The 26,921-nt window shown below is 38.5% G+C and overlaps 1 protein-coding gene across 2 annotated transcripts; it reads left to right on the top strand.

Annotated features, from left to right (window-relative positions):
* Window positions 1-720: 720 nt before the first annotated feature.
* Window positions 721-26,921, top strand: gnai3 (guanine nucleotide binding protein (G protein), alpha inhibiting activity polypeptide 3). 2 transcript variants are annotated; one of them, XM_021320523.2, is made up of 9 exons: window positions 721-1,294; window positions 16,477-16,519; window positions 16,974-17,115; window positions 17,204-17,361; window positions 18,914-19,042; window positions 20,644-20,773; window positions 22,111-22,264; window positions 23,471-23,680; window positions 25,472-26,921. In XM_021320523.2, the coding sequence occupies exons 2-8, from the start codon at window positions 16,515-16,517 to the stop codon at window positions 23,659-23,661; spliced, it is 909 nt and encodes a 302-aa protein (XP_021176198.1). In that variant the 5' UTR covers window positions 721-1,294; window positions 16,477-16,514; the 3' UTR covers window positions 23,662-23,680; window positions 25,472-26,921. The 2 variants fall into 2 exon arrangements, with proteins under 2 accessions (XP_021176198.1, XP_012726081.1); XM_012870627.3 differs by having other exon boundaries at window positions 722-1,313.

Here is a 26,921-nt window from a genome sequence, read left to right as displayed (position 1 = left end):
CTTGACATCTAAGAAAGTTAAAGGGGTATGAATACTTTTGTAAAGCACTGCAAGCTTTCAGCAGCTGTCAGTGTAATGATGAATCCCGGTCATCGTCATTCCTTACCAGTGAAGATGGTTTCTGACAACACTTGGAAGGCAACATGTATTTATAAAGTCAGCTACAACTCTTACCTACTCTATAAGTTCCCATGAAGCTGTATGAAGAGGCTTTTTGATCATTTATTCATTAGATGTATTTATTAAACATCTAAAATGTAGTTTATTATTCATATGCTGTGAATCATACCGCCTCTTATCTGGGAAATGTTTGCAGTATGTCTTGAATTTGCAGGAATATTGCATTAAATCATAATGATTTGGCAGAAATCCTTTTCCCCCTACATGCTGGTTCCCGTTAGCATTAAACTGACAGTAGGGCTCACGTTTGCAGAGTTTGTAGCCGTTTGCAGAACAGATTTAAGTGAAAAACTTGAAATCCAACAAGCGGGTCTCGGTGGAAGTGTCATCCCAAGCTGCAGTTCAGCTGTAAGTCACTTGGGGGCGCTATTGCATCAACTGAAACTTGAAATTCACTCACGTCCAGTCATCGTGTCTGGTTTTTAGTAAAACTTGGTTCATTGGAAGATTTTTGTTTCCCGTCGTCTTTTTGAACTAACTACATTTCCCAGAGGGCTAGTGGGGTGGCTTTTTTTTTTTTTTATGATTTTCATTCTTGTTCTCGGTTTGCAGCTGGAACAACTGGATCAGGCGCTGTTGTTGCGGAAATTAAAAAGAACTGTAGCTATACTTTTTTTTTGAATGCTTTCAATTTTATTTCTCAATTCATTTAGTTGTGCTGTTTTTATTTGTTTTTATTTTACTCTTCAGATCCAAAGAGAGATTTTTTTTTTTTTTTTTTTTTTTACTTGTGGAAGTTTATTAATTTAGCCCATCAGAAGAGCGATCGGTCCGGACAGGAGCGACGGGACTGAAGCTTGGTGAGCTCAGCAGCATCAGACTGCGCGTTGATCTGGACGCAGCGCTCCGTGCCAACGCCTTTCCCTCTCTCTGCGCTTCTCCTCCCGGTTGGGGAACTACAGTTCACACCGAGCCAGGAGCTGCAGATCAGGGCGGCGCCCGAAGTCAACATCCCCGAAGCTGAAAAAGTTGGTTTTGGAGGAGTGGGGGACAAAAACAAAAAAACAAAGAAAAAATGGGCTGCACGATCAGCGCCGAGGATAAAGCTGCGGTGGAGAGGAGTAAAATGATTGATAAAAACTTACGAGAGGACAGAGAGAAATCGTCCAGAGAGGTGAAACTGCTTCTACTCGGTATGAAACCATACCTGATTGCTTTTTCTTCTATTTTACTGCTGTTATAACTGTCTTTAAGGTTAGTCTTTAAATTGTCCATTCTTTCACTGAGACTGAAGGTTTTAGTTTGGGAAACTCCAACACTCCTCCCCTTTTCTCTTAAGGAGCTGAGACTCATCGTTTCCTGAGAAAACTGTCAGAAAGAAACCAGATGTTGGTCAGAGAGCAAATGCAAGTTCTTGGCCGTGTCAGTTTTCTCTCAGTTCTGAGTTGTTTAAAAGAATAAGGAGACATTATTAAAGTATGTCTGGTTCTGAATAAGGAGACCATGCTTATATAAGAGGACACGCATTGCATTTGTTGCTGAAGATGTTGGATCCAGCTGAAGGCCTGTTTTACTTCAGTTCATCAGCTGGATGGAAAGCTGAGAAACTGCTTGGTCATCAATCCAAAAAAAAAAAAAACATCCATAGTTGCATCTAAATGAATTAGAATGGCATCTAAAAGTTCTTTATTTCAGCGATTCAGCTCAGGATGCAAGTATTTTATCATCATTACACACAGAGTTATATCCGGTGATTCAATTAATAAGAATGTGCATTTCTATGGAAGTGTTTGTCAGATTAAAAGTATTTTTCGGAGAAAAAACAACAACAACCTTTAAGCTGGTGTTAAACGTACTTTTTATTAAGCCCCAATTCCTACATGAACATTGTAGCTTTTTTTTTTATAGGTCTGGTGCCATATTCTAATCTTAAATGCTGTGTTTTTATTAGCTGAAGATGGAGGGGAAATCATAATTCACTGAAACAAAGGCTTTAAAACATTACCAGTCTGTGTTAATCTATGTAATGTGTTTCTCCTTAGTGAATTGAGTCACTGAACTTTTCAATAATATTCTATTTTATTGAATATGACTGTATTTCAGGTGCTTATTTATGTTACGTTTCATGATTGTAGCTTCGTTAATAAAATCCCCAAAATAGGTTTCTTAGAAAATGTCAATATTACGTAAGAAAAGAAGCAAAGATGGATTTTTAATAATGAAATGTAATGTTATGCCTTACACAATTGTGAGGAACACTGTTGATTAGTAGCCCTGAACCCCTCTTCTGTTTAGCAGAATAGCTGCAGCACTTACTGCTGTAGCGAAAAAGCTCTTTTGGTAAGACATTATAATTCGCCTCCACTTCTAGATAACTAATAAACAGCTATTCAACTGGTTAAAGGTGGAATAGTTGTTTACTGTAAAGACCTTAGACACCAATGATAAGTAGGCTACTGCTAGTGCATGGGGATGGGTGTAAAAGGGATTAATAGTAGAGATGCACCGACTAGGCTTTTCCTAGCCGATACCGGCTTCCAGTTTTCCAGAGTGTATCAGGTTTTTTGATGGAGGTAGCAGTTCTGAATCATTCAGAAAATTAAGTAATTACAAGATTCATGTAGCAAAGAATACGCCCCTAACTTTATATGTTAGGGTTTTTCTTATACATGTTCTCGCATTTGATAGGCTGAAAGTGTCGGCAGGCCTAAGTTTTGATGCATTTTGTTAAAAAGGAGAACATGGATATTTTTCGGCATTTGATCCTCCGGTCACTGATCACAGCTGATCAAGGAAACATTTGATTTTGGACTTGACTGGTGCATCTCTTCCTTGGAAGCAGTCCGTTTTCTTCCCAAACAGTGAATCTGCATCCGTGTCTGAAAAGTGCCTTATAAATGCTAGTTGAGATTTATAAAGCAACTTAATAACAATGTTGCTGGTTATCTACACATAATGGTACTCTTATTGTATAGTGTTGCTTTTTTTTTTTTACTTTTGTAGCCATATGTGTGTTTATAAGACATACTGAGATAGCATTGCCATTTTGCTACTACAGTATCCCATGTGGGACAAACTAAACTCTAACTCTTAATTACATCTTTTCATAATGTTTATCCCAGGGGCTTTGTAAGCACCAAATACCGGACTTTTTGGGGGGTAGTTGTCAGCATCCAGCTGTTCTTGCTCATCATGTGTTATGGGGGGTTTTAGTGATAAACTTGAACCGGATGTTAGCCTGACTGAGCGAATATAGATTAATGGTATAAACCTAACCAACATATTTTAAGTGCTGTACAACTCCTCCTCCACTATGTTCAATCCCCTGTTTCTAAATCTTATTTTCTAAAGGGGCAACGAGCTCCATGTGAAATCAAACATGAGCTGGAGGACCTGGTGTGAATAATCTAACTGGGGCAGGAGGTTCTCCTGGTGAATGGATGTGTGTGTGTGTGTGTGTGTGTGTGTGTGTGTGTGTGTGTGTGTGTGTGTGTGTGTGTGTGTGTGTGTGTGTGTGTGTGTGTACATGTGAACACACACGTCAAAATTGTATCATATTCACTTTTCTCTAAATAAGAAGATATGCTGTTTGCATAAGTTACATGTATTACTTTATAGTGCCTTCCAAAAGTATTCACATCAAAGTTTGTTACCTTTTGCCACATTACAACCAAGAGAATGAAATCTGCATATTTTACTGGGAATTTGTTTGATAAACCTACCAAGCCCTTAAAGAGACATTGAAGGCAAATTAAAAAAAAAAAAATCACTTTCTGGTGCGCACCAGATACTTTCGGTATCAGCTGCACACCACAAAGTTTATTTTTTCTGTCTTTAATGTCACTTTAGGGGTTCAGTATAAAAAAAACCAAGACGTGCTTGATTGTGAAGTGGAAAGAAAATAATGAGTGCTGGTATTTTAAAAGTGTGTTGTGCAATTTCATTCAGCCCCCACTCCCAACCATTACTTCGGAGAACAACCTTTCTCTGCAGCTGCAGCTGGAAGCCTTTTGGGGTGACTGAAATTGTTGCTAATTCTTCTTTGTAAAATAGTTTGAGCTTAGTCGGATTGAATGAGGAAAATCTATGAACTTCTGTTTGACCACAGATTCCCAACTGGATTTATGTCTGGTCTTTAACTAGGACATTCTAAGACATGATATGCTTTGATCTAAACCATTCAATTGTAGTCTGGCTGTTTGTTTAAAGGTTTAAACAGGTTTTCTCTCAGAATCGCCCTGTGTATATATAGCTTCACCCATCTTCACATTAGCTCTGACCAGTGTCCATGTCCATGTTGAAGAAAAGCATTCCCACACTGTGACGCTTCCTCTACCATGCTTGACGGAGGAGATTTATTTTGGCCAAAAAAGTTACATTTTGGTCCTATCTGACAGAACACCTTCTTCCATGTGTTTGCTTTTTATCCTACACGGCTAGTCGGAAACTTAAAACGAGACTTTGTCTGGCTTTATTTCAACCATGGCTTTCCTTTTGCCAATCTTTTATAACGTCCAGATTTGTGAACTGAAAGAACAATATTTACCTTATAGAAAGATTGTCCCACTTGGGCTGTGGTTCTATGCCGTTCCTTTAGAGTTTCCATGGGCATCGTGGCTTCTTCCATGATCAATGTTGTCCTTGCTTGGTCAGTCAGTTTAGGTGGATGGTACTGTCTTGGCAGGTTTACGGTTGTGCCACACTCGTTCCATTTTCAGATGAGGAATTGAACAGTGCTGCTTGAGATGTTCGAATGTTGGGATATTGTTTTATAACCTGAAACTTTAAACTTCTCCAAAACTTTCTCCCTGGCCTGCCTGCTCTGTTCCTTGCTCTTCAAGATGCTGTTTGTCCACTGATGTCTAAGAAACCTCTCAGACCTTAACATAACAACTGGATTTATACTGAGATTAAACTACTCAGGTGGACTTTATTTACTAATTAGGTGACTTCTAATTGGCAGCTGGTTTCCCTTATTTATGAAGGGTTGTCAGCGTAAAGAGGGGCTGAATGCAAAAGCATTGGACATATTATTTATTCCTTTTTGTAGGATAAATTGAAATATTAATATTACCTCCATACTTAGTATTTAATTATTGCATTGAGATATTAATGATGCATTCTCTGGATACAACCCAATTCATTCTTGCATCCCGATATTTCTGCACAGGTATCTGTAGATGCATATTTAGATTCAGTTTTTCACTTCAGCATAAAATAGTTTAATTGCTTAAAATTGGTGCAGAATTTCAGCTTCCTGACGTAATTCTCTTATTTTAACCCAAATCTTCTGGGAGCATTTGTGATTGGCTGTGTGATGACAGACTTCTTTCAGAATTGAGCATTATTCGCTTGACTCTGCTCTCTGCTTGTGTATTGATGCTCTCCCGGCGAACCTGTCACTGTGGGTGTGGAAAGCACAGAGATGCCAGGAGGATTACCCGCCCAGCTGCACTCAGCATTTTCATGATGCACAACCCTTTCAACTTTCCAAAATCTGAAACTTTTTGCTGCCAAAGTTTAAAAAAATAACTTGGATGTATTCAGCAAGATGGAAAACTATTGGTAGCTTTATAAGGTTACTGGACAGGGTAGCTTATTGTAGCAAAATCTAAAGAAATATGGAAGTTCTGCACCTTTATACAGTAACATTAGATGCATGTTGTGCCGCTTAAATATTTCAGTTTAAAAATTAACTCCATTAAGCTGAAGAAAAAGGATTTACACCCAAATCACCAGAACATCTCATCATACTGGACTCTGTGAGTATTTTCATTGTCTGTGCAACATTTTTTCAGATAATCTAATTAGTGCTGGACTGAACGTCTTCACAGGGTCAACATGAGTATCAGATATGTAATTAGATGTAGGAATCTGAGGCCAGATGTAACATATTAAGTCTTGGTGCAGGACGTCCTGGAGCAGCTGCAGCAGAACGCATTTCAAATTGCTTAGAAACGTCTCCGCTCAGCAGTCATATTTCTGAGCACTGAAACGTGTTTATTAGTGATAATCTAATGAGGCAGACATGGTTTGTCTAAGGAACGAATGACCTTGTCGTTAATAATCACAAAGGAGCTGAATCAGCGAGTTAATCGATTCTCGGCCGGGAATCGGATTTGTTTTGACGAGACAAGAGGAAAATATACCACCTCCGTTTCAGTTTACTCTCCTGCAGAAATCTCACCTTTCACTAGTTGTTATCAACAATGGCAACCACTAGCAGCAACTGCTGTATTTATTCTGTATAACCACTCATTGATGTTGCTTTAAGGGGTTTTCTGGCTTGTTTTTCCCCAGCTATTTTTGTTCTAGATCCCATTTCTGATAGCGTCTTGTAGTTTCCCATGTGAAGGCTGATTATTGATCTAGATAAAAGGCAGAGAACAAAAGCTTTTCCCGTTAACTACTTCCTATCATTTCTGAGATTCAACCCTTAACGCTGAGGGGACTTTTTTCAGCTTTTTATTGCTGCTGTTGCATCTCAAAGACTCTATTTCAGGCTTTACATATCGATACATATAGACATTGTTTTTAACACATACAATAAACTGCAAAACTATTTCTACCCGTTGAATATTTTCACATTTTGTCATGTTACCTCTGCCTGTGCAGAGCTGGAAGAAGTAGGAAATTATTCTTTTTGAGATTTTTGAATATTCTTTTTAAAGTAAGAAGTCTAAATATACTTGTTTAATATTTATTTAGATTTGCCTCCTAAAATATGTCTTTTGTCAAACATCTTGAGTTTACTTCCTGAAGCTTCTAACAGTAGTTTTCTGGAAGTTTGGCCAATTCCTTCTGACAGACCAGCCGTGATGTAGTCATGCCACTCTGTAACTAATTTGGCGGTAGACTCACTGTGCCTTAACCCGGCCAGCCAGACTGATAATGTGTGTAACTCTCCGTTCTGCACATATCAGTCTGGGACGGCTCCCATTAAATGGATTCTTACAAAACAGATGTGATAGCAACAGCTACGCATGTGTCCTGCTGTGCCACCATGTTTATGTGGGTTCAGCTCTGTGCTCGGCAGCTCTTGCTTTCGTTGCACCCGTATGCCACGCCTTAAATCACGATACTGCAATATGATTGGCCTGAACTGCTTTTGGTTCGGACACAAACGGTTGAAGCCGGAGCGGTACAAGATGGATTCTCGTGTGTTTGCGAACGCACAAATACCACGAGAATTCATCTTGCAGGTAAGGTTAATTGTCCATTTTGGAAGGTGCATTTATGCACAAGCTTAAACTTCCTGGCTGGTGTGCTGAGATGTTTTCCCATGCAATTTCGTCTTAATGTTCTTTGCTCTTGATACCATTTATTTTGTTGAGTAACATGTAGCAAAACACCCCCAAAGCATTGTTACACAACAAAAGGTTTGTTTTGCTATGAATCACTAACTATCAGTAAGTGATTCATAACTAACTGTGCTAAAGTGCAAATGGGAACGATTAAGTCATTTTGAATGGTCTGGTCAGGTCACCAACTGATTGTCAGAAAATGACAGCTAAACAGCTCTCAGGCTTTCTCGGTTATTGCTTTATGAATACCTGCCAGGTGAGGTGTGATACTACACAACATCCGATAAAGGAGTAAATTTACGTGCAAGCCATATACATACATAAATAATAAACACAAATAACTTATTTCCAAACTACAGTTTATTACAGAATACTTACACTTCAAGTTAAAATGCTTCAGTCAACAAACTCTTGTACTAGACTAGTGACATTCGACGAAAATATTGAGTAATAATGAAAAGAGTAAGGAACACGAATCAACCGCAAAAAAAGAAGAAGAAGAAAGAAACAAGAATAAAACTCCATTAAGCTGAAACCAGTAACTAATGAATTGATGCAGTGATGTCATAGTTTAGTATGATTATGTATGTTTAAGAACCCAGGTTTATGTTGAGGGGTGGGGTCAAGTTGCTATGTGTTCATAAAACAGTCCCCAGGGCAAAACAGAAGGAAAAATGAAAATCTTATTTTAATAAAATAGTGTTTTAAAAATAATTTGCTCAATTGGAGACAAAAAAAAAACTTTTGGACATATGATTCTTAATGTTGTGCCAACTAGCTGTCCACTGTCTGTGATAACACCATTAAAATGGCGGCTTAAAGCGGATGTAGACTCAAATGACAAGCAAGATGGTGAGCTCATTCAAAATTAGTGACTGGAGGCACTATTTGCAACCCCTCTAAGTCCCACATATACCATTAATAGCAATGATAACGGGTGCTGACGGCTACAGCCTGTCGTACTAAACACAGCAGAACTAATGGCAGATATTAACCTAGCATTAGCAAAGCTTTTAGCTTCATCATTAGCTGGGGTAGTAGAGACACAATTTAGCATGCTTATAAGGACTATGCGGACATATTTTATGCAGGTTAGTGAGAGAAGACAAAGGGACAACATAAAATGGACCAAACTCACCTCGCAGGAGTAGTGAACTTTACAAAATGTATTTGTAGCATTAGGCTCAGCAGCCTTTTATCACTCAAGCAGTTAAGCGCCACAAAAAAAGTAAGACACAGTGAAATAAATTTCCTAGGCTAATTTTCTGACTCTCAGACATAACCTGATGAACAGGAGGACATCCAAAGGTCAGTGAGTTGTGTGGCTAGTCTGATGAACGGAGAAGGTGTGGCGGTCCGTCTGGGTCTTAGCGTTAGGGACAAGCATCTGCTCTGCAGTTGTCACAGGCCGGCTGTGTGCGGGCCTGCAGTTACAATACAGTCTTTTTCAGGGTGTTGGAAAAAACGTCTACCCTTGGGGAATCTATAATTCTTTCAGATTCTTTTCAGCAGGCACTCAGGACTAGGCAGGTTCAGGCAGCGAGTCTTATCTTCAGCCTGGATACAGATAAAACGTGTGGTCTTTTATTCGGTTATCACGATCAAGACATTCCCCAACGCAGCCTTTGAAGAGAGCTGCAGGCAAAAACAGGTAGTATTCTGCTCTGCTCATGCTTTTCTATAAATCTATGAGTCAACTATGAAACTCCTCTTTCCTGGAAGCTCTCAATAAAATGGGGTAGTGCTGTGCATTGTGGGATTCAGAGTTTTTACCAGTCTCTCCATTCTCTGTGTGGAGTTCAGCCCTTGTTTCTTCTCATGGCTGGGCCCAAACACATGGTCCTACTACCTAACCTGACTCCGCCAGATGGATTTGCTCCTCATATCCATCTGGAAACCCTCCGTTGAAGTAATTTTGGGAAGGGGTGAAAATACTGGTTAGCTGATTGGCCTATGTTGGCGATAGACGGGCCAAATAAACCAATCAGATCAACGAAGCATATGACGTACTAACAGCGACGACAAAAACACAACCACAAGCTCTTGCAGAAACCAGTCGGGAGAAGAGCAAAAACATCTTTTCCTCTGAGAAAAGCCTCCAGAGCAGTGTTTTGCTCTTCTTTCAGTGAAAAAATACTCTGTAATTCTGATAAAACTTGCTCGATAGCCACGCTAACGCTAGTTTAATCGGCTGAAGCCGCCATGTTCTTTAGACTGAACTGTCGCGCTTCTCGTTGCGTCACACCTCAACCCGCCTCAAAGCCAACGCTGATTGGACGTTCATTTGGTGAACGGCTCCAAATTTTCTTCAACGGAGAGTAGCCAGACTGATCTGCGAGTGAAACCTTGAAAGCTCGCGAGATCAGGATGGTCTCACGAGGCTACCTACTACCCCCTGTACTCTATAGAGTTGGGATGGTGTTCTAAGGCGTGTAAGCTTCCTCCTCGTCTCCTTCAAATGGAACGATGGTCATTATGGACAAACACTTCAATTTTAGCTTCATCAGACCAGAAAACATATCTCCAAAAATGAAGGTCTATGTCTCTCAGGGGATTTACAAGCTATAATTTCTTTACTTTGTGTTGGGAGTAATGGCTTCCTTCTCACAGGGTGGTCTTCCTGCTCATGTCTGCTCAGGACCTATTTTACTGTGGATAATCACTTACCAGCTTCACTCTAAATCTTCACAAGGTCTCGTGCTTTTGTTTGTAGGCTTGATTCTCACATTTTGCACCAGGACACAGTCATCTCTGGAAAACAACCCATCGTCTTCCTGAACACTATGATGGTTGGACATTCCCATGCTCTTTACACATGCATATAACTGTTTAAACAGATGGACATGGGACCTTCAGACATCTGGAAATTATACCCGAGGGTTAACCATACCTGTGTGGGTGCACAATTCTCTTCCTGAGTTTTTCAGTGATTTTTCTCCCCTTTTTCCCCTGTAATGTCACACAAGGAAGCAGTGTGTTTGACACACAACCCTGAAACACGTCCACACTCGTGGCTCCAATTAACTCAAATATTGTGAAATAACATAAGCTTACAAAGCTACAGCATCTTTGTGTGGATTTTCCCAAATTGTTCAAAGGTGTCGGACTCTCAGTTTGTGTAAACCTCTCAATGTGAAGAAAGTAACAACGTATTGTCTTAAAATATCTTTCTTATTATCCTGGCATTTCACAAACATAAAGGATTTAGTTATTCCTGCCTGACCTAAAACAGGGAAAGCTTAGTTTTATCTATTGTCAGACAGTATGAGAAATAGTTGTGTCTTGTTACGAAGTGTGTGTAAACATGTGCTTTATAGTTTATGCAGGTCACACTTATCAAACTTTATTTGCACTACTTTGTGTTTGTCTTTGGCATTAAATCGCAAAAAAAAACAGAAGTTTGTGCTTGTAACAGGGCAAATTCTGAAAAGCTGAAGGCATATGAATGCATTTTTAAGGCACCGTTCCTGTCTAAATGGCTAGATGTTTTTATGGCTAAAATCCCATTGTGTGGAAACATTTATTATGAAATACCAACCACAGAGATGTTTCCAGCTAATCACTCCCTGTCTGGGCTTGAACAGGAGAGTTAGAGGGGAAAAACAAGGAAATGTGTGGCTGCAGCTTTTTGTTGAGAACCACAGAGTTTTAAGAGCCCCTACACCCTTCCAGTGAATCCTTTCTCCCATTTGACCACAAGCAGCGATACATGAGAAAAATCCAGAGTTTAGATTCCCGTTAAGCGAGGCCTCGGTTTGGAGTCTGACTTCTGCGTGTGTTCGGATCCCCGCGAATGCCTGTGCAGAGTTGGTTTGTGAACTGGCAGACGGCCAGCTGTTGATAATCAGCCAAGAAATGCCATGAATGAGGGAACTGGTGGCGTCCAGGACTGAGGATGTGGATCAGCGCAGTTTGTCTTCGCCTGTGACCAGCTTAAATCTCTTCTGCTGCTGTCAGCTCAACCAAACAACTACCGGATTTAATTCCTGCTGAACAGTGATCTGAACATAATATTCAGCTCTGATCCCCCTTGACAATATCCAGCTGCTGCCGGCCGCAGGAATGTGTTCTGACACCTTTTGCACACAGAAAAAATGTTAATTTGACTTTTCATACTTGTTCATTGCTGCTCAGTAAAAAATAAATAAATAAAATTCATTCACAGCCCGAAAAATTTGAAAACTTAAAAGTTATTCTGTAGTTACTGATGAACAAACATGGGTCTGCTGCCATGGTGAAGTAAAATGATGTTTATGGAAATATTTTATCACAAGCTGTCTGAGTTTGACCTGCAGTGTTTCATGTGTATACAAGCTTTCACTGCCTCTTTAACCCAGTAAGAACTGATGCAGCATACTCATGCTTCCCCCTTTTCAGAAGTGAAAGCAAGAAGAGTTCATTTTAACCAGAGCTGCAGTGTTCAGCACACAGTTAATATTTTCCCCCTTTTTTTCCACGTTTTGATACATGCAAGTGCAAACTTCAGTCAAGGAGAACAGAAGTTGGAGGTTTAAGCACTAAACTTTGTTTAAATTGTTGAAGTATCTGGTTTGAATTGGATGAGGAAATAATCATCCAGTTTTAGGAAGCTGTTTTTAAACAATTGATGCTGTTTAGTTCAGCTTTCTGAAATGCGTCAGCTGCTCGACGATGCTAGCATTGCACAATTTAGCACATGCTGCATCGAAACATTTTCTCCTAGCTCTGCAAGTAGAAGCACTGCTCAGTCCCAGAAACAAGGGTTTGTATAGAAAGCCATCCACATGGCCAGTTGCAGGGCAGGCAACGGAGAAGAAATAAAGTGATAATAAAATGATTAACTGAACGTAAATGTGACGTTCTCCAGCTGTTTAGGTTTTTGTTTTTTTCGTTTGTGTGTTATGTTCTCAGCATTCCTTTGATGTTTATTATGTTTTAACAGGTTTTTGTCGTATTCTGTTTCTTTCTTTCTAATTTCTTAGTTGATTTTTACTTTCTGCTCTGTGCACATTTGGATTTTATTTCACTTAGATCTCTGGTTATCCTTTTCCCCTCAGTTTAAGGATTCCTTGTTTGTCAGCTCAGTTTGTCCTTCTCTCAGCCTCTCTGCTTACCTTCTACCTAAGCAATTCTGTATTATCCTATGATTATCACACCAGCCTCCTTTGTCGTTCTCCTCACTTCCATCAGAATTTAAGTTAATTGTTGACCATTGCTCCCTGCTGGGTCCTCCCGTTACGCTTGCCCTTTTTCTCCCTGTTTTCCTGCCTGCTTATTCTGCCCGTTTGTGTCCTGTTGCCGCTGTGATTGTGTGAGTTTTCCGTTATTATTAAATCCTCACAATGCACCTCCCTCATTCCAGTCTGTGCTTTGCTCCATCACCCAACCCACACTTCATGACAGTATATCGCATTTACCAGACAAGGGTTGCTCCGTTTACGTGTTCTTTCCAACAGAGTTTCATGATTCCCAGTTTGCACAACTGGTAGTTTTCAAAACATCACAATCCTAACAACTGGAAAAAAAGTGATAAGAGCAGATCTAGCAGGTGGCCTTCCTGTGAACAGCTTCCATCAATATGCACAGCTGGGTTTGGGTCAGCCGACAGGTTAGTTTTTGTTATGGGGTGGATGGGCTCAAACTGCGAACACACTCTCTGAGTCAGATGTGTGGTTTGGACGGCCCCTCCCCTCTCTGATGTCAAGAACAGTGCAATAAGGGGGATTGTCCCTGGAGTGGAAAAACACGGCAACAACCAGAAACATGGATGCTGCTTCCTGTTTGGGTGACTGTTGCAGAAATTAATTGCTCAAGTGAAATCCTTTCCCTACTCATCAGTATTAGAAAATCACTTAGTGTAATGGAAGCTTTGGGGTGATTCGACAGATGCCTGATATCGTGAACGTTGAGGTTTATCTCATGTCTAGCTATGATGATTTCCTCTGTGCCTTCACTATAAGCTACAGTACTGTTTAAAAAAAAAATTCTCTATCCCGTTTTCCATGGTGACAGATTTCCTAATATTTTTTTTCCAATGGTTATTTAAAGGTTGTTCGTTTGACTTTTGGCTACATTGGTGTAAAATTCTCCTAAACTGGATTGGTGGTATTGTGTAGACTTAAAACAAAATACAAATTCAGATACATCTTTAGATGCTTTGTTACAAACAGCCTCCCAGAAAGATGCAATTTAGGAATTTCATGATCTATAAAAATGCAAGAGACTGGCAGACTCAAAGCAGTATGTTTGCAGGCAGGTAGGAGTGTTGATGAACACAAGTCAAAATGGAGCAAATGATCAGAATATACAATGCTTTAAAAAGCATTTGCCACCTGTTGTTGTGTTTGCTTTTTGTCACCCTTAAATGATTCAGATTATCAAACAAATTTCTATATCAGACAAATAAAAAAGTAAAACCTAAATACAATATTTAAAATTGGGATGTTTATTAGCACACATTTTATAGAGAAACTGTCTGACAACAGGAAGCAGGTTAAGAGAGCTCAATGAGCGACACATCTTGCTCTGATCTAAAAATTCAAGATCTGTAAAGAAACACCAATAAAGAATAAAGAAAATTCAGCCTACCTGCTGAATTTATGGTCCAAATAACTGGCTTTAATGTGTCATCTTTTTGTAAAAACATGTTTGAATTCAGAGTTTAAAAATAAACTTTAGCTAACTTGTGACTTAGGGTTTGAACATGTATATGCAGCATTTCTGAAATGTTCTTAACCTTTTACAATGTTTTAATCCATTAAATGTGCAGAGTTGCAGAGGTGGCTGGTGGCTATCTCGAGCCTTCATTAGGCGATCGAGGCGGGTAGACCCTGGGGAGGTCATCAGTTACTGTTTTTCAACTTTTATAATGCATTCCTTAAATATAACAGGCCTCAAAATACATAGTTGCATAATTCTCTAGTGTGTTGTTATTTTTTGTTATATTCTCCTTCCAAGCAGACAGACTTTGTTGTAATTTTTTAAGGTCCAACATTTGGTACTTTGCTTCAAGCAGACTGGCACAAGGGGACAATTTGTTCCCACGCTTGGCACAAAGTTGATTAGTCCAAAATCAGGACGTGCGTCTTAGATGTCATTTGATTCCATTTTCTTAAAAACAGGACACAATTTAAGTAAAAAAAAAGCTAACGAACAAGCAAAAACCTATGAAAACCCTTCATAAAGTGAGTCCCACAGAGCTGTTCGCTGAAAACTTGATGCTGGTGATGCATCTTTCAGGTCCTGTTTTGAGTCTTTTTTTTTAAGAATTATTGTTTCTTATAGACACAGTTTAGAGTAACTGCTCATGCATATATGTTTTGAGCCTTGATACCTTTTCTTTTGTACCCCTATTTTTTTATTTTTCTGCAAAATGATGTGGTCAGGGACAGGACCAAACTATAAAGTGAAACAACTTTCAAGATCAAAAGAAAATGCTGAAGAAATTTTAATCAAGAGAACTTTAGAAGATTTCAAGAAAGTCTGCTCCTTAAATAGAAAGTGTAATGAAATAGTTTAAAGGTTTTGCTTAGTACTGTAAAGGCATGGGCTAGTATAAAATTCTCACTGTATGATAACCTTGAAAAAAAAAAATTACCACAGTTTCACTGTAGACCGACATTAAATTAAACATCAATGTATAACATTACCAACATGTAACACTTTTCAAAATGCTGTTAAAGTTACATAAAATATTGTTTACCACATATTTTCAATGTAAACACACATATAAAATTAATATGCACTCAATTTAAAAGTAGCTTTCAAGTAAATACACTTATTGTGCAGAAATTTACAAAATGTTTCCATTGTGCTCTATGTAGAGTAACCACTAGAAACAAAATTATAGCACTTTGTTGTTTCTAATGGGGATCATGTTGTTACAGTTGCTCCATTTGTCTGTTTATCTTACATCTTTCAAAATATGAGTAACTGAGTGGAATAGATAAAAATGTGTAAGAAAAGAAAAAAATGAGATGCTCTAATCTGATTCTAGTAGAATCAGCAATAAAACTCAGCATCACATTTCAAGTGTGCGATCCTGTATCATGTTGGATTCTGTCTTTTTGTTTTCTGTTGTTAATATTAAATCTTTATGCACATCTCACATTCCTATCTGTACTTGGGTCTTACTCCAAATCCACACAACTCGACCACCAGTTGACATTTAAAACAACGTTAGCTCAATAAAAGTGCCAGGTGTTTTAACGCCATGACTGTCAATGATTCTCACATCCGGGAATCCTTGCAACTAAGTAGATGAATTTGCCTTTTTTGTATTTTTATGGAAAATGTAGCAACCAGCTATTAGCTGGCCGAGTGGGATTAGCCAGCAATGTGTGGGGGAGGGGCAGCAGGGGAGTGCTAAACTGCATACAGCCAGTGAAATGGCTGATCATTTTGAAATTTTGTCTGAAACCTTGTTAAATGATTTTAAAAACTAACAGCATTGAGGAATTTTTAGCGGTTTTTAACCCCCAACCTTTCCTACTTGGTATATAAGTAAGCGACTGTATATACTGCTGTAATTAGACAATTTCCAACCAGATAACATTGTTCTATTTCTTTTCATGTGACCTAATGAACAACACATCTCTGATCGCTAATCCATGAATGAATGAATGCACAAACTAATGATACTAAATGGAGAATAAGTGATTAAATTACATCAGATCAATTTCAGCTTGATTATCTTTTGAGAGCCACCTGAATTATGAGATGTCCCAAAATTTCACTTTGAAAATTGATGACTATGTCATAAAATGTAGGGACAAGGTAAAGAACTTGGGAGTGTGGTTTGACACGGTACTCTCCTTTGAATCTCTGTCGAACAATCTCCCTCTAGATATTCGACAGGCATGTTCTGTGAAGGTTTTTAAAGCCAAGCTAAGCATCCACTTGTTCACCTAATTTTATGCAGCCTAATTCGATGCCTAAACTTATATTGTTTTAATTTTTGTATATCCTTGTGTTTTGAAGTTTTTACCTATTTTTAAATGGCATTGTTTTATTTCTTGTTTTACTATTTTCCTATATATTGATGCTTCATATTACCCCTTCTCCTTTTTTTCAGGTGCTGGGGAATCTGGAAAAAGCACTATTGTTAAGCAGATGAAGTAAGTCAAAAATCTATTTAGCTGTTTGTGGCTTTTTACACTTCCAGCAGGACTATTTTCGTCTTTTTTTTTTATTTCACGCTGATGAAAGACATGCTCTCTCCCTCTTTTAGCTAACACGTTTCTGAGCTCATCTGTCTGGAAAAGTTCTAGCGGCACTGTTAAAACTTTACTTTGTGCCACTGGGTCAGAGAAGAAAGCCCCTTTTTTGCATAACGCGTTAGACAAAGACCACAGAGGCGGGTTGTTGCCTGGCAGGGGATGAATAGAGTATGCCGGTTCCCACATTATGTATGCCGTTTGCTCACTGGAGCTCAAAGTCCACTACTAATGACGGTGCTGCATGAGCTTTGCCAAATGTGTAATTAGAAATACGATTATTAAACCTGCAATTTGCCCTGTTAAATAACTATGTGAGATGTGAGAGCCTGATGTTATTTAATTTATGTGTCAGAATCATCCATGAGGACGGCTACTCAGAAGAAGAGTGCAAGCAGTACAAAGTGGTGGTGTACAGCAACACCATCCAGTCCATCATGGCCATCATCAGGGCGATGGGGCTGCTGAAGATAGATTTTGGGGATGCTGCCCGGGCAGTAAGTTAACAACCTTGTCCTTCGCTCGTGGTTTAAATCACCACAGAGGTGATTTTACAGCGTCAGCACATATTGATCTTGTTTCCAGGACGATGCGCGGCAGCTGTTCACCCTGGCGAGCTCGGCGGAGGAAGGAGTGATGTCTCCAGAGTTGACCGGCGTGATCCGCAAGCTGTGGAACGACAGCGGTGTCCAGGCTTGCTTCGATCGATCTCGAGAGTATCAGCTCAACGACTCGGCTGCATAGTGAGGACTTCACACCAAGCACCGCACATTAATTATCAGCTCCAGTATTTTTAGATGAACACAGCTCAATTGGTCGTTTTATGGCCACAGATGAATGAAAGTGTCACTTCCTGACATCTCTAGAAGATTCTCTGGACTGACGTTTTGAATGCACTTTACAGCGCTTTGCAATTTTTCCCTTAATGTGACGTTACAACTGCAAACTTTGTTATATTCTCATTTTATGTGATAGCACAACACAAATCACTGCATAATTGTGTAAGCAAGCAAAACATTACATTACAATTTCAAAAGTCTTTCATGTATTTTTATTTAAAGCCTGTTTACTCTGATACCCTTTAATAAAATCCAGTGCATCTGGACCTGTCGTCCTATAGCTGCTCTGTCCTCAGACATTTATGAGAGAACATTAGTGAACAAACAGCATCAGGAACATCAAGGAACTTACCTACCTATCCTATTACCCCCAACGTATGATATGTAGGGGTAAAGTGAGGAGGTTTAAAGCCGAATTTGGCTACGAAGCAATACCCCAAGTTTTGAAAATTGCACGAAGCACTGTTCAATCAATCATCTGAAATTTGCAAGGCTTCGGCACAGCTGCACGCCTACTAAAATATGGGCATCTATTCAAACTGACAGAACTGGCAAGGACAGCAAGCAGAGCTCCACAGCTCAGACTTGAGCAACTCTGAACAAGTCAGCTCTTAGCTGCGTGTCATTGGGTGCTATTTTAGGGACAACCCTAAGTTGAAAGATGTCCCATTTACCGTCTGCACTAAGCCATGTGAATCCCAATCTGCAACACGTTTTTATATATTTGTTTAAAAAAAAATCTAATTTTGAAAACCATATGTTAAATGAGCTGCTACTTTGTGCCGATTTATCACAGGAATACCCTGTAAAATACACAAAAGCCTTTGGTCGTAAACGCAACGGGTTAATAAGATTTTTCCAAGGCATCGTATATCACTTATACCAATAAAATGATCTCAGCTTGTTACTATAGTCAACCACTGACCTAAACAGTCTGTTTTAGCGAAAAAGCAAACAAAGAGCCAAAAATAGCCCCTGACTTATATTACTAATCAAACACAGATGCAGCTCATGAGGTTCTCTTTTCTCTCCAGTCTGTTTTCCTCTCATGTCACGCCCATCCTGAGCGAAAAATCTCCCTCGGTGTGAAGGATGTGTTCTTTGTTGTGCAAACACCCGAGTTGTCATGACTCTTTGCCGTGTGTGCAAACTGTGTGACAAGAGGAACCAGAGGAGTTCGTCTGTTTTCGCTCAACTCTCCAGAAGCCAGTGTTTATCATCCATGAAAATATGAGCCCATATTTAGTATTGCTCCGTGGCGTCCTCAGATGTTTTGCTCTACGCGACCGAGCTGAAGCATCTGAGAAATGTTTTCCTTGTCGAGCATGACATTCTAGGTTTTAAAAGCCACTCGAGAACCCGATTAAACAAACAGTCACATAAAAAAATGTTTGGGTTTTCTACAAACATAAATATTTGCTAATAGATCATGTTTTTTTTTTTTTTTGTCCCGCAGCTACTTGAATGCATTGGACAGAATCTGCAAGCCGAACTACATCCCGACACAGCAGGATGTGCTGCGCACCCGCGTCAAAACCACTGGGATCGTGGAAACTCACTTCACCTTCAAAGATCTCTACTTCAAGTCAGTACTGCTGAATCATGGCAGAGCTCAACTTTGAGGGAGTTGTTGTTCCTATAAAAACGCGGGGGGTTGCTGTATTTGACGTTGTTAATGCTAGATGTCTTTGTTGTTAGCCTTACTTGTCGAATATGTTTAGTTTTGACTGTTTGGTGGAAACCAATAATGTCTTAGCACAAAGAAAGGTCTTAAAGAAATCAAAATAAAAAGCTCTAATAGTTCTAATAGTTTCAGTTGCTACCGCCTGGCAAAATTAGTCATACCTGCAGAAGATTTTCCCATTTTGTTACATTACAGCCACAAACCTTAATGTCTTTAAGGTTGAACTTTACACAAAGTTGCACACAAATTAAAACGAAACGGAAACAATTCTGAGAAGTGTTGCATGTACTCAGCCCCTCTGAGTTGATACTTCGTTCAGCCACCTTCGCATTACAGCTACAAGTCTTCAGGACACATGTGTACCAACTTTGCACATCTGGATGGTCAGTTTGCACGAAGAGCATCTGTGAACATCAGTTACAAGCTTCTTGCATGTTTTCTTCGTGATTAATATTTGTTGCATTTAGAAATTCTCCCACCTGAGCTGTCGATCTCTACAGCTCCTCCAGAGTTACCATTGGCCTCTCTGCTTTTTTTTTTTTTGGATTAATGCTCATCTTGTCAAACCTCTTAGTTTAAGTAGACAACCCTGTGTTGGTAGGTCTTACTTTACCTTTTCCATTTTCAGCATGATGTGTTCAACAGTGTTTAAGAGACGTCTGCACTGGACTTTATTAAGAAGTATCAAAGCAAAAGGAGTGGAAAATAAAAGTGTTCCAAAATGTTTAGATTTTCAGTCAGATTTTATTTGTAAGATACTTTTAAAACTATGAATCATTTCATTTCCACTTCACAAATATGCACCTACTTGTGGTTCGATGACTCCTATAAAATCCCACAAAAATGCATTGAAGTTTATGGTTCTAACATGACAAAGACAAGAAGGTTTGAGGGTAATAAATACACTTTTAAGACCCTCTATGTTCTTTTTATTATCCTCCTCTAAACTGTTCTGTGTGCGGTGTCATTTTCCCTCTGCTTTTGGGTGCAGGGCTATGGATGATGTTGCTTGAGACACTATGCCAGCAAATCATGGCGTGTTTTATAAACTGTGATGGATTTTTCTCTAATATCATATGAGCCATATTTGTAATTCGATTTATTTTTTTCACTCCTCTTTACATTATTTCATATTTTCCCTCCAGCTTCTCTACTTTGAAATATTGGTAAAGCATTAACTATAATAGCATCGGTGCTCAGAGCCTTGAAGTGTGTAATCACTGAATTGGTGCCACAGTGTTCTTTCGTTGCATTTCTGTTCAGCTTAGTGTAGATTTGGTTTGCCACAGAGCGCCCACAGGTGAAGCCGGGCGCAGCACGCACACAAACAGGAGATTAGAAAGTCAGGTCGCCAGCATGCTCTGCGTTTGTACGAGATGTGTGCCTGAGCCCCGGATTACGAAACCTTGTAAACCACTGGTATTAAAATGACAATAAAAGTGATCTGAGTAAACTCATTTATTAATGCACTGAGTCTGTGTGTGTTTTTTGCGTGTCTGCAGGATGTTTGACGTCGGCGGTCAACGCTCAGAGAGAAAGAAGTGGATTCACTGTTTTGAAGGAGTCACATCCATCATTTTCTGCGTAGCGCTCAGCGACTACGATCTCGTCTTGGCTGAGGATGAGGAAATGGTGAGTGATGGATGCGCTGTTGTCGGTGTGGCCATGAGTTCATGATTCATTGCCACAGGATCGATATTCTGTGGTCATAAGTTTAAAAGGTGTGCAGGTGTGGAAAATTAAATTGTGGCTGCAACCTAAACACGCTGGCTGAGACTGAAAATATAGCAGGTCACGTTCTATACAAACCAAATGTCACAATCTAGTTTTCAATTTCTCTCACTATTTCGGTGTAATCTATAGTTTAAATGTAAATTCCATTTTAAACATAGTTTAAAATTCACCTTTTCAACAGACTAGCTTTTGCATTCATTGCACATAACTTCACAGCTGAAGATGGCCGCTTGGGGTTTTCCCCTGTTTTGTGTCACATTTGTTCTTCAGTGGGGTTTAATTGTATTCTCCAAAAAACTAAAAAAAACAGGAACTGCATGTTAAAATACCCACATTTTTTCAGAGAATTTGGCAACAACAACAAAAAGTATAAACAAAACGACACGAGGTTGTCAAGAAATGAACAAGAGGGAAGTGAAATAAACAGATTTTATTTTCAAGAATGAACTACGTATCCTACAAAATATCACAACTGGCAATTAAGATCAGTAACAACATGCCAGACTGACAATAGGTCCTTTGAATCCAGCAAACGTTAACCTGGAAATTATTCTTACCCCTGGCAGATTTAGGTTTGAAATTATCTTTTTAACTTGACCGCATTGCTTCTTCCCACTGGAAGTTCTAATAACTTAAGTGGCCAAGCCAGAGTTCTGAGCTAAAGATTAGATAAATTGTCAAAGTAACAGAGGAAACAGACTGATCAGACTGGAATCTTACAAGGCTTAAGTTTGGGTTATTGCATCAGCCAGTTCGCTGCATAATGGTTGATTCAAGGCTACTTGCCAGAACTTGTCATGTCAAAGAAATAATGACAGATTTTAAAACAACTGGAGAATGACAACTAGTGCTTGACTCAACTTTATCTTGAAGAGGATGGTGAAAGAGGAATAAAAAAAAAAAACTCAAGGCTCACCATGCAGTTCGAGAACTACAGCAAAAATGGCCATTACTTGTGGTTGCCAAATCTCTAAAAAAAAACAAAATTTTAAGCTTTTGAAGTTTGTATGCTATGTGTACCACGAAACCTTGTAAACAACTGGTACAAAAATGACAATACACATATTTGTAACTATTGTGCCTCTGCCTCAGCTCCTCATCAACAGCATGTCCTATATGAAAATGTACACCCTCTGGCACGGCCACTAGTTCAATGCCAAAAAAAACAGAGTTTTGTCTAAAACATGTGAAATAGCCATCCATAAGGAAAGATTCACTTCAGATATCTCCCACAGAACCGAATGCATGAGAGCATGAAGCTGTTCGACTCCATCTGCAACAATAAGTGGTTCACACAAACTTCCATCATCCTCTTCCTGAACAAGAAGGACTTGTTTGAAGAGAAGATCGCCCGGAGCCCGCTTACTATCTGCTACCCCGAGTACAATGGTGAGGCAAATCTGTACATTAGCATTGTGTTAACAATTGTTTCTTATATCCTCAGCTTTTCTGTTGCTACTCCTTTATCTGGTGCATCTGAAAGTAATTTTTTTAATTAAAAATACTGTTACTGTTAGTATAAATACCTGATATATATTATTTCGGAAGTTTGGTTACGTTCTTTTATAGTAGCATGTATTATTTATTTTTACATTGCTAAAGAGTTGTATAGCTTCTGAACAATATAGGTTGCAATATAGAATTACAGTTCACAATAACCAGTAACTCTGAGGTCATGTGACCAGAACTTACCAGGTATAATGGCAGACGCATTTATTAGTAGTATGAACAGCCACCTAAAAAAATAAAATAAATCCAATTTCAGGAAAAAATCAGAATTGAGCATCAAGACGTGCAGTGTGAACGAAGCCTGAATAAAGTACGAAAAAAGCAGCACGGTTATTAACGATGGTCTTTTGTGGAGCGCTAACTGCTTCTATCTGTGTGTGGATGTATAGTTGGAGCAAGGAGAGTGATATGAAAGACGTATAAAATGCGACATGACCGTTCAGACTGCGGACGCTTTGAAAAATATCCGATATGTATTCCAATTAGTACCACATACGGAAATGGCACAAATCGGGTTTTCTGGGGGTGGTGAAAAGATCGGAATTGGGCCGTTCACACTGCCATGAAAAAGACGTTTATGGGTCGCATATGGGCAAAAAGATCAGATTTAGGTTGCATTTCCCTGCAGTGTGAACGTAGCCTTAGATCCGGGGAAGTAACCTTAAAGGTTCCAGGCAAATTAACCACTAGCATTGTGGAAAGTAACCTATACGTTATGGGATAGTTACATCTAAATTTGGGGACGTATTCTTTAAATGTATGGGACAGTAACGTTTCAGTTCTAGGAAAGTAACCTTTAAGTTAGGTGAAAGTTAACCATAACTTTGGGGAAAGCAACCTCTAAATTCAGGAAAAGTAACCTCAAAGTTCCTGGGAGCTTAACCGCTAACTTTTGTGAAAGTAATCAATATCGTCAGGGCAATTAACCTCTAAGTTTAGGGACAGTAACAGATGGAAAAAGCAAAAATACAGAATAATAACCTTTACATTCATGGAAAGTAACCTCCAAATTAAGGGAAAGGAAGTATGCGTCTGACAGCATGAGCAGCATTATGCAGTGGTAACATGATTTTCTTTTTACTTCAGGCGGGAACACATATGAAGAGGAAGCAGCTTACATCCAATGCCAGTTTGAAGACCTCAATAAACGAAAGGACACAAAGGAGATCTACACCCACTTCACTTGTGCCACAGACACCAAGAACGTGCAGTTTGTGTTTGATGCGGTCACTGACGTCATCATCAAGATCAACCTGAGAGAGATTGGACTCTACTGATGCTCCAGCTACCTTCCAGGTCAGCATTCTGACTTTTTGCTGTGTTGCTAATTATCTAATGTTCCCTCTTTGTTTCAGTTGTTAGATTGCTCCATATCCAACAATAATATAAAGATTTAGGTCATTTCTAAGTCTGGATAGATATGAAAAAAAATCCTAAATTTGGGAAAAGATTTGGAATTCAAGACTTTATTTCCAATTTCTTTGTCTACCCATGGATGGATGGATCCACCCACTATAGTTGTCAGCTTGAGGTAGCTTAGTATTGTCTTTGAGTAGTTAGACTTAATACAGATTAACTGGTTCAAAAAGAGAGAAGATGCAAACATAAACTCAAGCTACAGGAACCTCCACCCAGTCCACACCTGCAGCATTAAATTAAAGTCTAACAATTCAGTAAAGTCCTTGAAAACTAAACTATCAATAATGAAACCCCATCAACCTGTCAGATATTGTTAGGCCATTTGTCAGTCATTCAAACTGAGATATTTCTATATTTAAAAACTCTAAATTGTGTTACATCTGATCCTTTCTGTTTTTTTTTTTCATGTGTATTTCTTTTTGTTTGTAAAACTTTACATTTTTTAGGAGCATCCTGTCTTTCTTTCTCATCCTCACAGATGAAAATATATGTACACATACAACAATCATCAAGTAAAATGTTTGTAGTTTTGTTTAAATATATGAACATCCTATCAAGGCATGTGTAATTTCTACTGAATATTTAATGATTTGTCCTCATTTTTTATTGCTTTAACTGATGTGCACATGACAAGAGTTATCCCAAAACTGGTGCTTGATACTTACTTTGAGCTTTTAATAAAAGATAATAAAAAGTAAGTAATAATAACAGCTATCTTTCCAAACTACAATAAAAACCTGGCATAGGTGTATCAGTGTGCAGCATTTCTAATTATTAACCTGAAAACCACAGCATTTTAACTGGCAATCCTTTTAACATGCTAATTTTAGCCCACTAATATGCTAAATGTTAACATGCTAACTGTATATTAAGTTTAATTGAAGATCAGATAAATCTACCATCCTTTAAATGTAAATAGATTAGATTGGAGACATATTTATTACGTAAAGGAATAAGAAAATCTTAAAATCAAACAATTATCTGTGAAAATATGAACACTTAACATTATTAAAACTGTCAAATGTTGACAGAAGAACATTTCATTAGACAAATTTAGGAAAATTTAGTTTGAATTTGATGCCACTGTCAGAAAGTCAACATATTGTGTCAGCTCTTTTTTTTTTTCGTGCTCTGTATTCTCTTACTTGTTTGAAATGGATGAATTTTGTGTAATTTGTAATTGCTAAATTTTTTGACAATACTTTCAGTGACAGACGAATCTGAACTAATTTGCTAAATGCTGCTAAAGTAGGCTTGAAACGTTTGGTATTGGATTGGTGAAATGTTTCATGTCCTGCATAAATTTTGTTGTAATGTCCATCATTTCTGTGCATAATTTTAAATATCGAGTCATTACATCACAGCAGTTCATTTTAGACCATATTAAATGAAACTTTCTACAGAGATGAGACAATAGCATTAGTCAACCATGATATTTGGTGTATTTGTCATTTTTATTTTAAAAAACACACACTGGACTTTTATATTGTTTTATTATCCTTTGAGGCAAGCATGTCCAACTTCCAATCAGAAATGTGTTTTGGTTAAATGAAAACGATTATAAGCCTAAATTTGCCCGGGGTATTAATAACATGAATACTTGTAGCTCTTTATGACATGGTTCTGTTTCTGAGTGGTAATGTTTCAGTGTTTTTGTCTCATTTGCAGGTGGTTTGAAAGAATCTGGACTTCTGGGATGTCTTGACGAATTGGAACATAGTTTTAACTAAAGACTACACTCGTGCTACAAGCAGGATCTAAAGGGCAACTCTGGCCACTCTGGTCTCCGTAAATTTTCAGATGTCGTGTGCACTTGGAGAAAGCGACCTAGGGAAACTTGTGAATTGATTATTGTGAGTCGGGATTTATTCAATATCTGTTGATTATCCAGACACATGAAGTCTTGGTTGCATTGCCGTATTGTTTGTGATCTGCACAATGACCAAAACGGATCGTTTCAAAGAAAACCCATCACTACAGTTCAGTTTTTTATGAATATACGGTTCCCATTTCTGTTGTGTTGTGTCCCGTCTTAAATGTCTGTGTTTTTGCTTTTATTAACTTGTTCTTGTTAAGTTTTATTTCAATTATTAGATCCAGTTTCTAGGTTTCATATTCCCACTTTTGGACATTTGAATTCCATGACTTTTGTTTTTGGACAGATTTTTATGTGGGCAGTTTCTATATATTATATATGATGTAATTGTTGTAGTTTGGAAGTAAATAGCTAGAGTCGAATGAAATCAGTTGCACACATATTGTCTACTTAGTTATTGTTGATTTAAATTAGAATTAGATGTAGTGAACAATATTTTTAATCCTGAAACAAATCACTGATTAAATCAGTTGAAAGGGACACTTTTATTTTATTCTGCTTGTTATTTCCTATTTGATTTTTTTATTTGGACCATAAATATGGCTGAAATTATTTAATCAGTGAAAGTCAATGTTTGTCTGTTTTCTTCCAAGGTAATATTATGCTAAAAACATACAAGTTGGTTATTGTTTTAGATATTCAAAGGAGATATTTTGTCATTTTGCCATATATAATAACATTTGCTCCTGCTGTGGAGTCATGGTAATAAGACAGTTTCCCTAAAGGTCATGCAGTAATATGAAAAACTAAATAGACCCTTGCTGTTTGCATTGGATTTAAGAAGATAAAGTAAAAGCCTATTTAGGACTTGCCCTAAGGAATGGGTGTCTCAACAAGCTCCTTCGGGTATGTTTGGAAACTGTTGAACACGAAAGTCTTGTGGGGCGGGAGAATGTCCCTTTTCTTTAAAATGAATTCAACAGCATGAGTATGGTTTATACGTTGCATCTAAATGACCCCTGAGACATCAGGAATCCTTTGATAAGATGAAATTGCACAATAATAAACAGCACATTATTATTATTTTTTCCGTTGTCAAGCATGGTGGTGGGAGGCTGATGAGTTGGGTCTGTTCTGCAACCACAGGACCTGACCCAACCATCCAGTCATTACGTCAAACATGAAATCCTCTGTGTACCAAAGCGTTCAGGCCAACAGAATGAGCTGAAGTCTGATCTACATTTGATCATCCAGAGGACAGTGATTTGTACACAGCAACAAAACTAGTGCTGCTAAAAAAAA

This window comes from Fundulus heteroclitus, chromosome 1 (assembly GCF_011125445.2).
Source record: "Fundulus heteroclitus isolate FHET01 chromosome 1, MU-UCD_Fhet_4.1, whole genome shotgun sequence".
Taxonomy (NCBI): domain Eukaryota; kingdom Metazoa; phylum Chordata; class Actinopteri; order Cyprinodontiformes; family Fundulidae; genus Fundulus; species Fundulus heteroclitus.
This window is presented reverse-complemented; position numbering and strand designations above follow the sequence as displayed.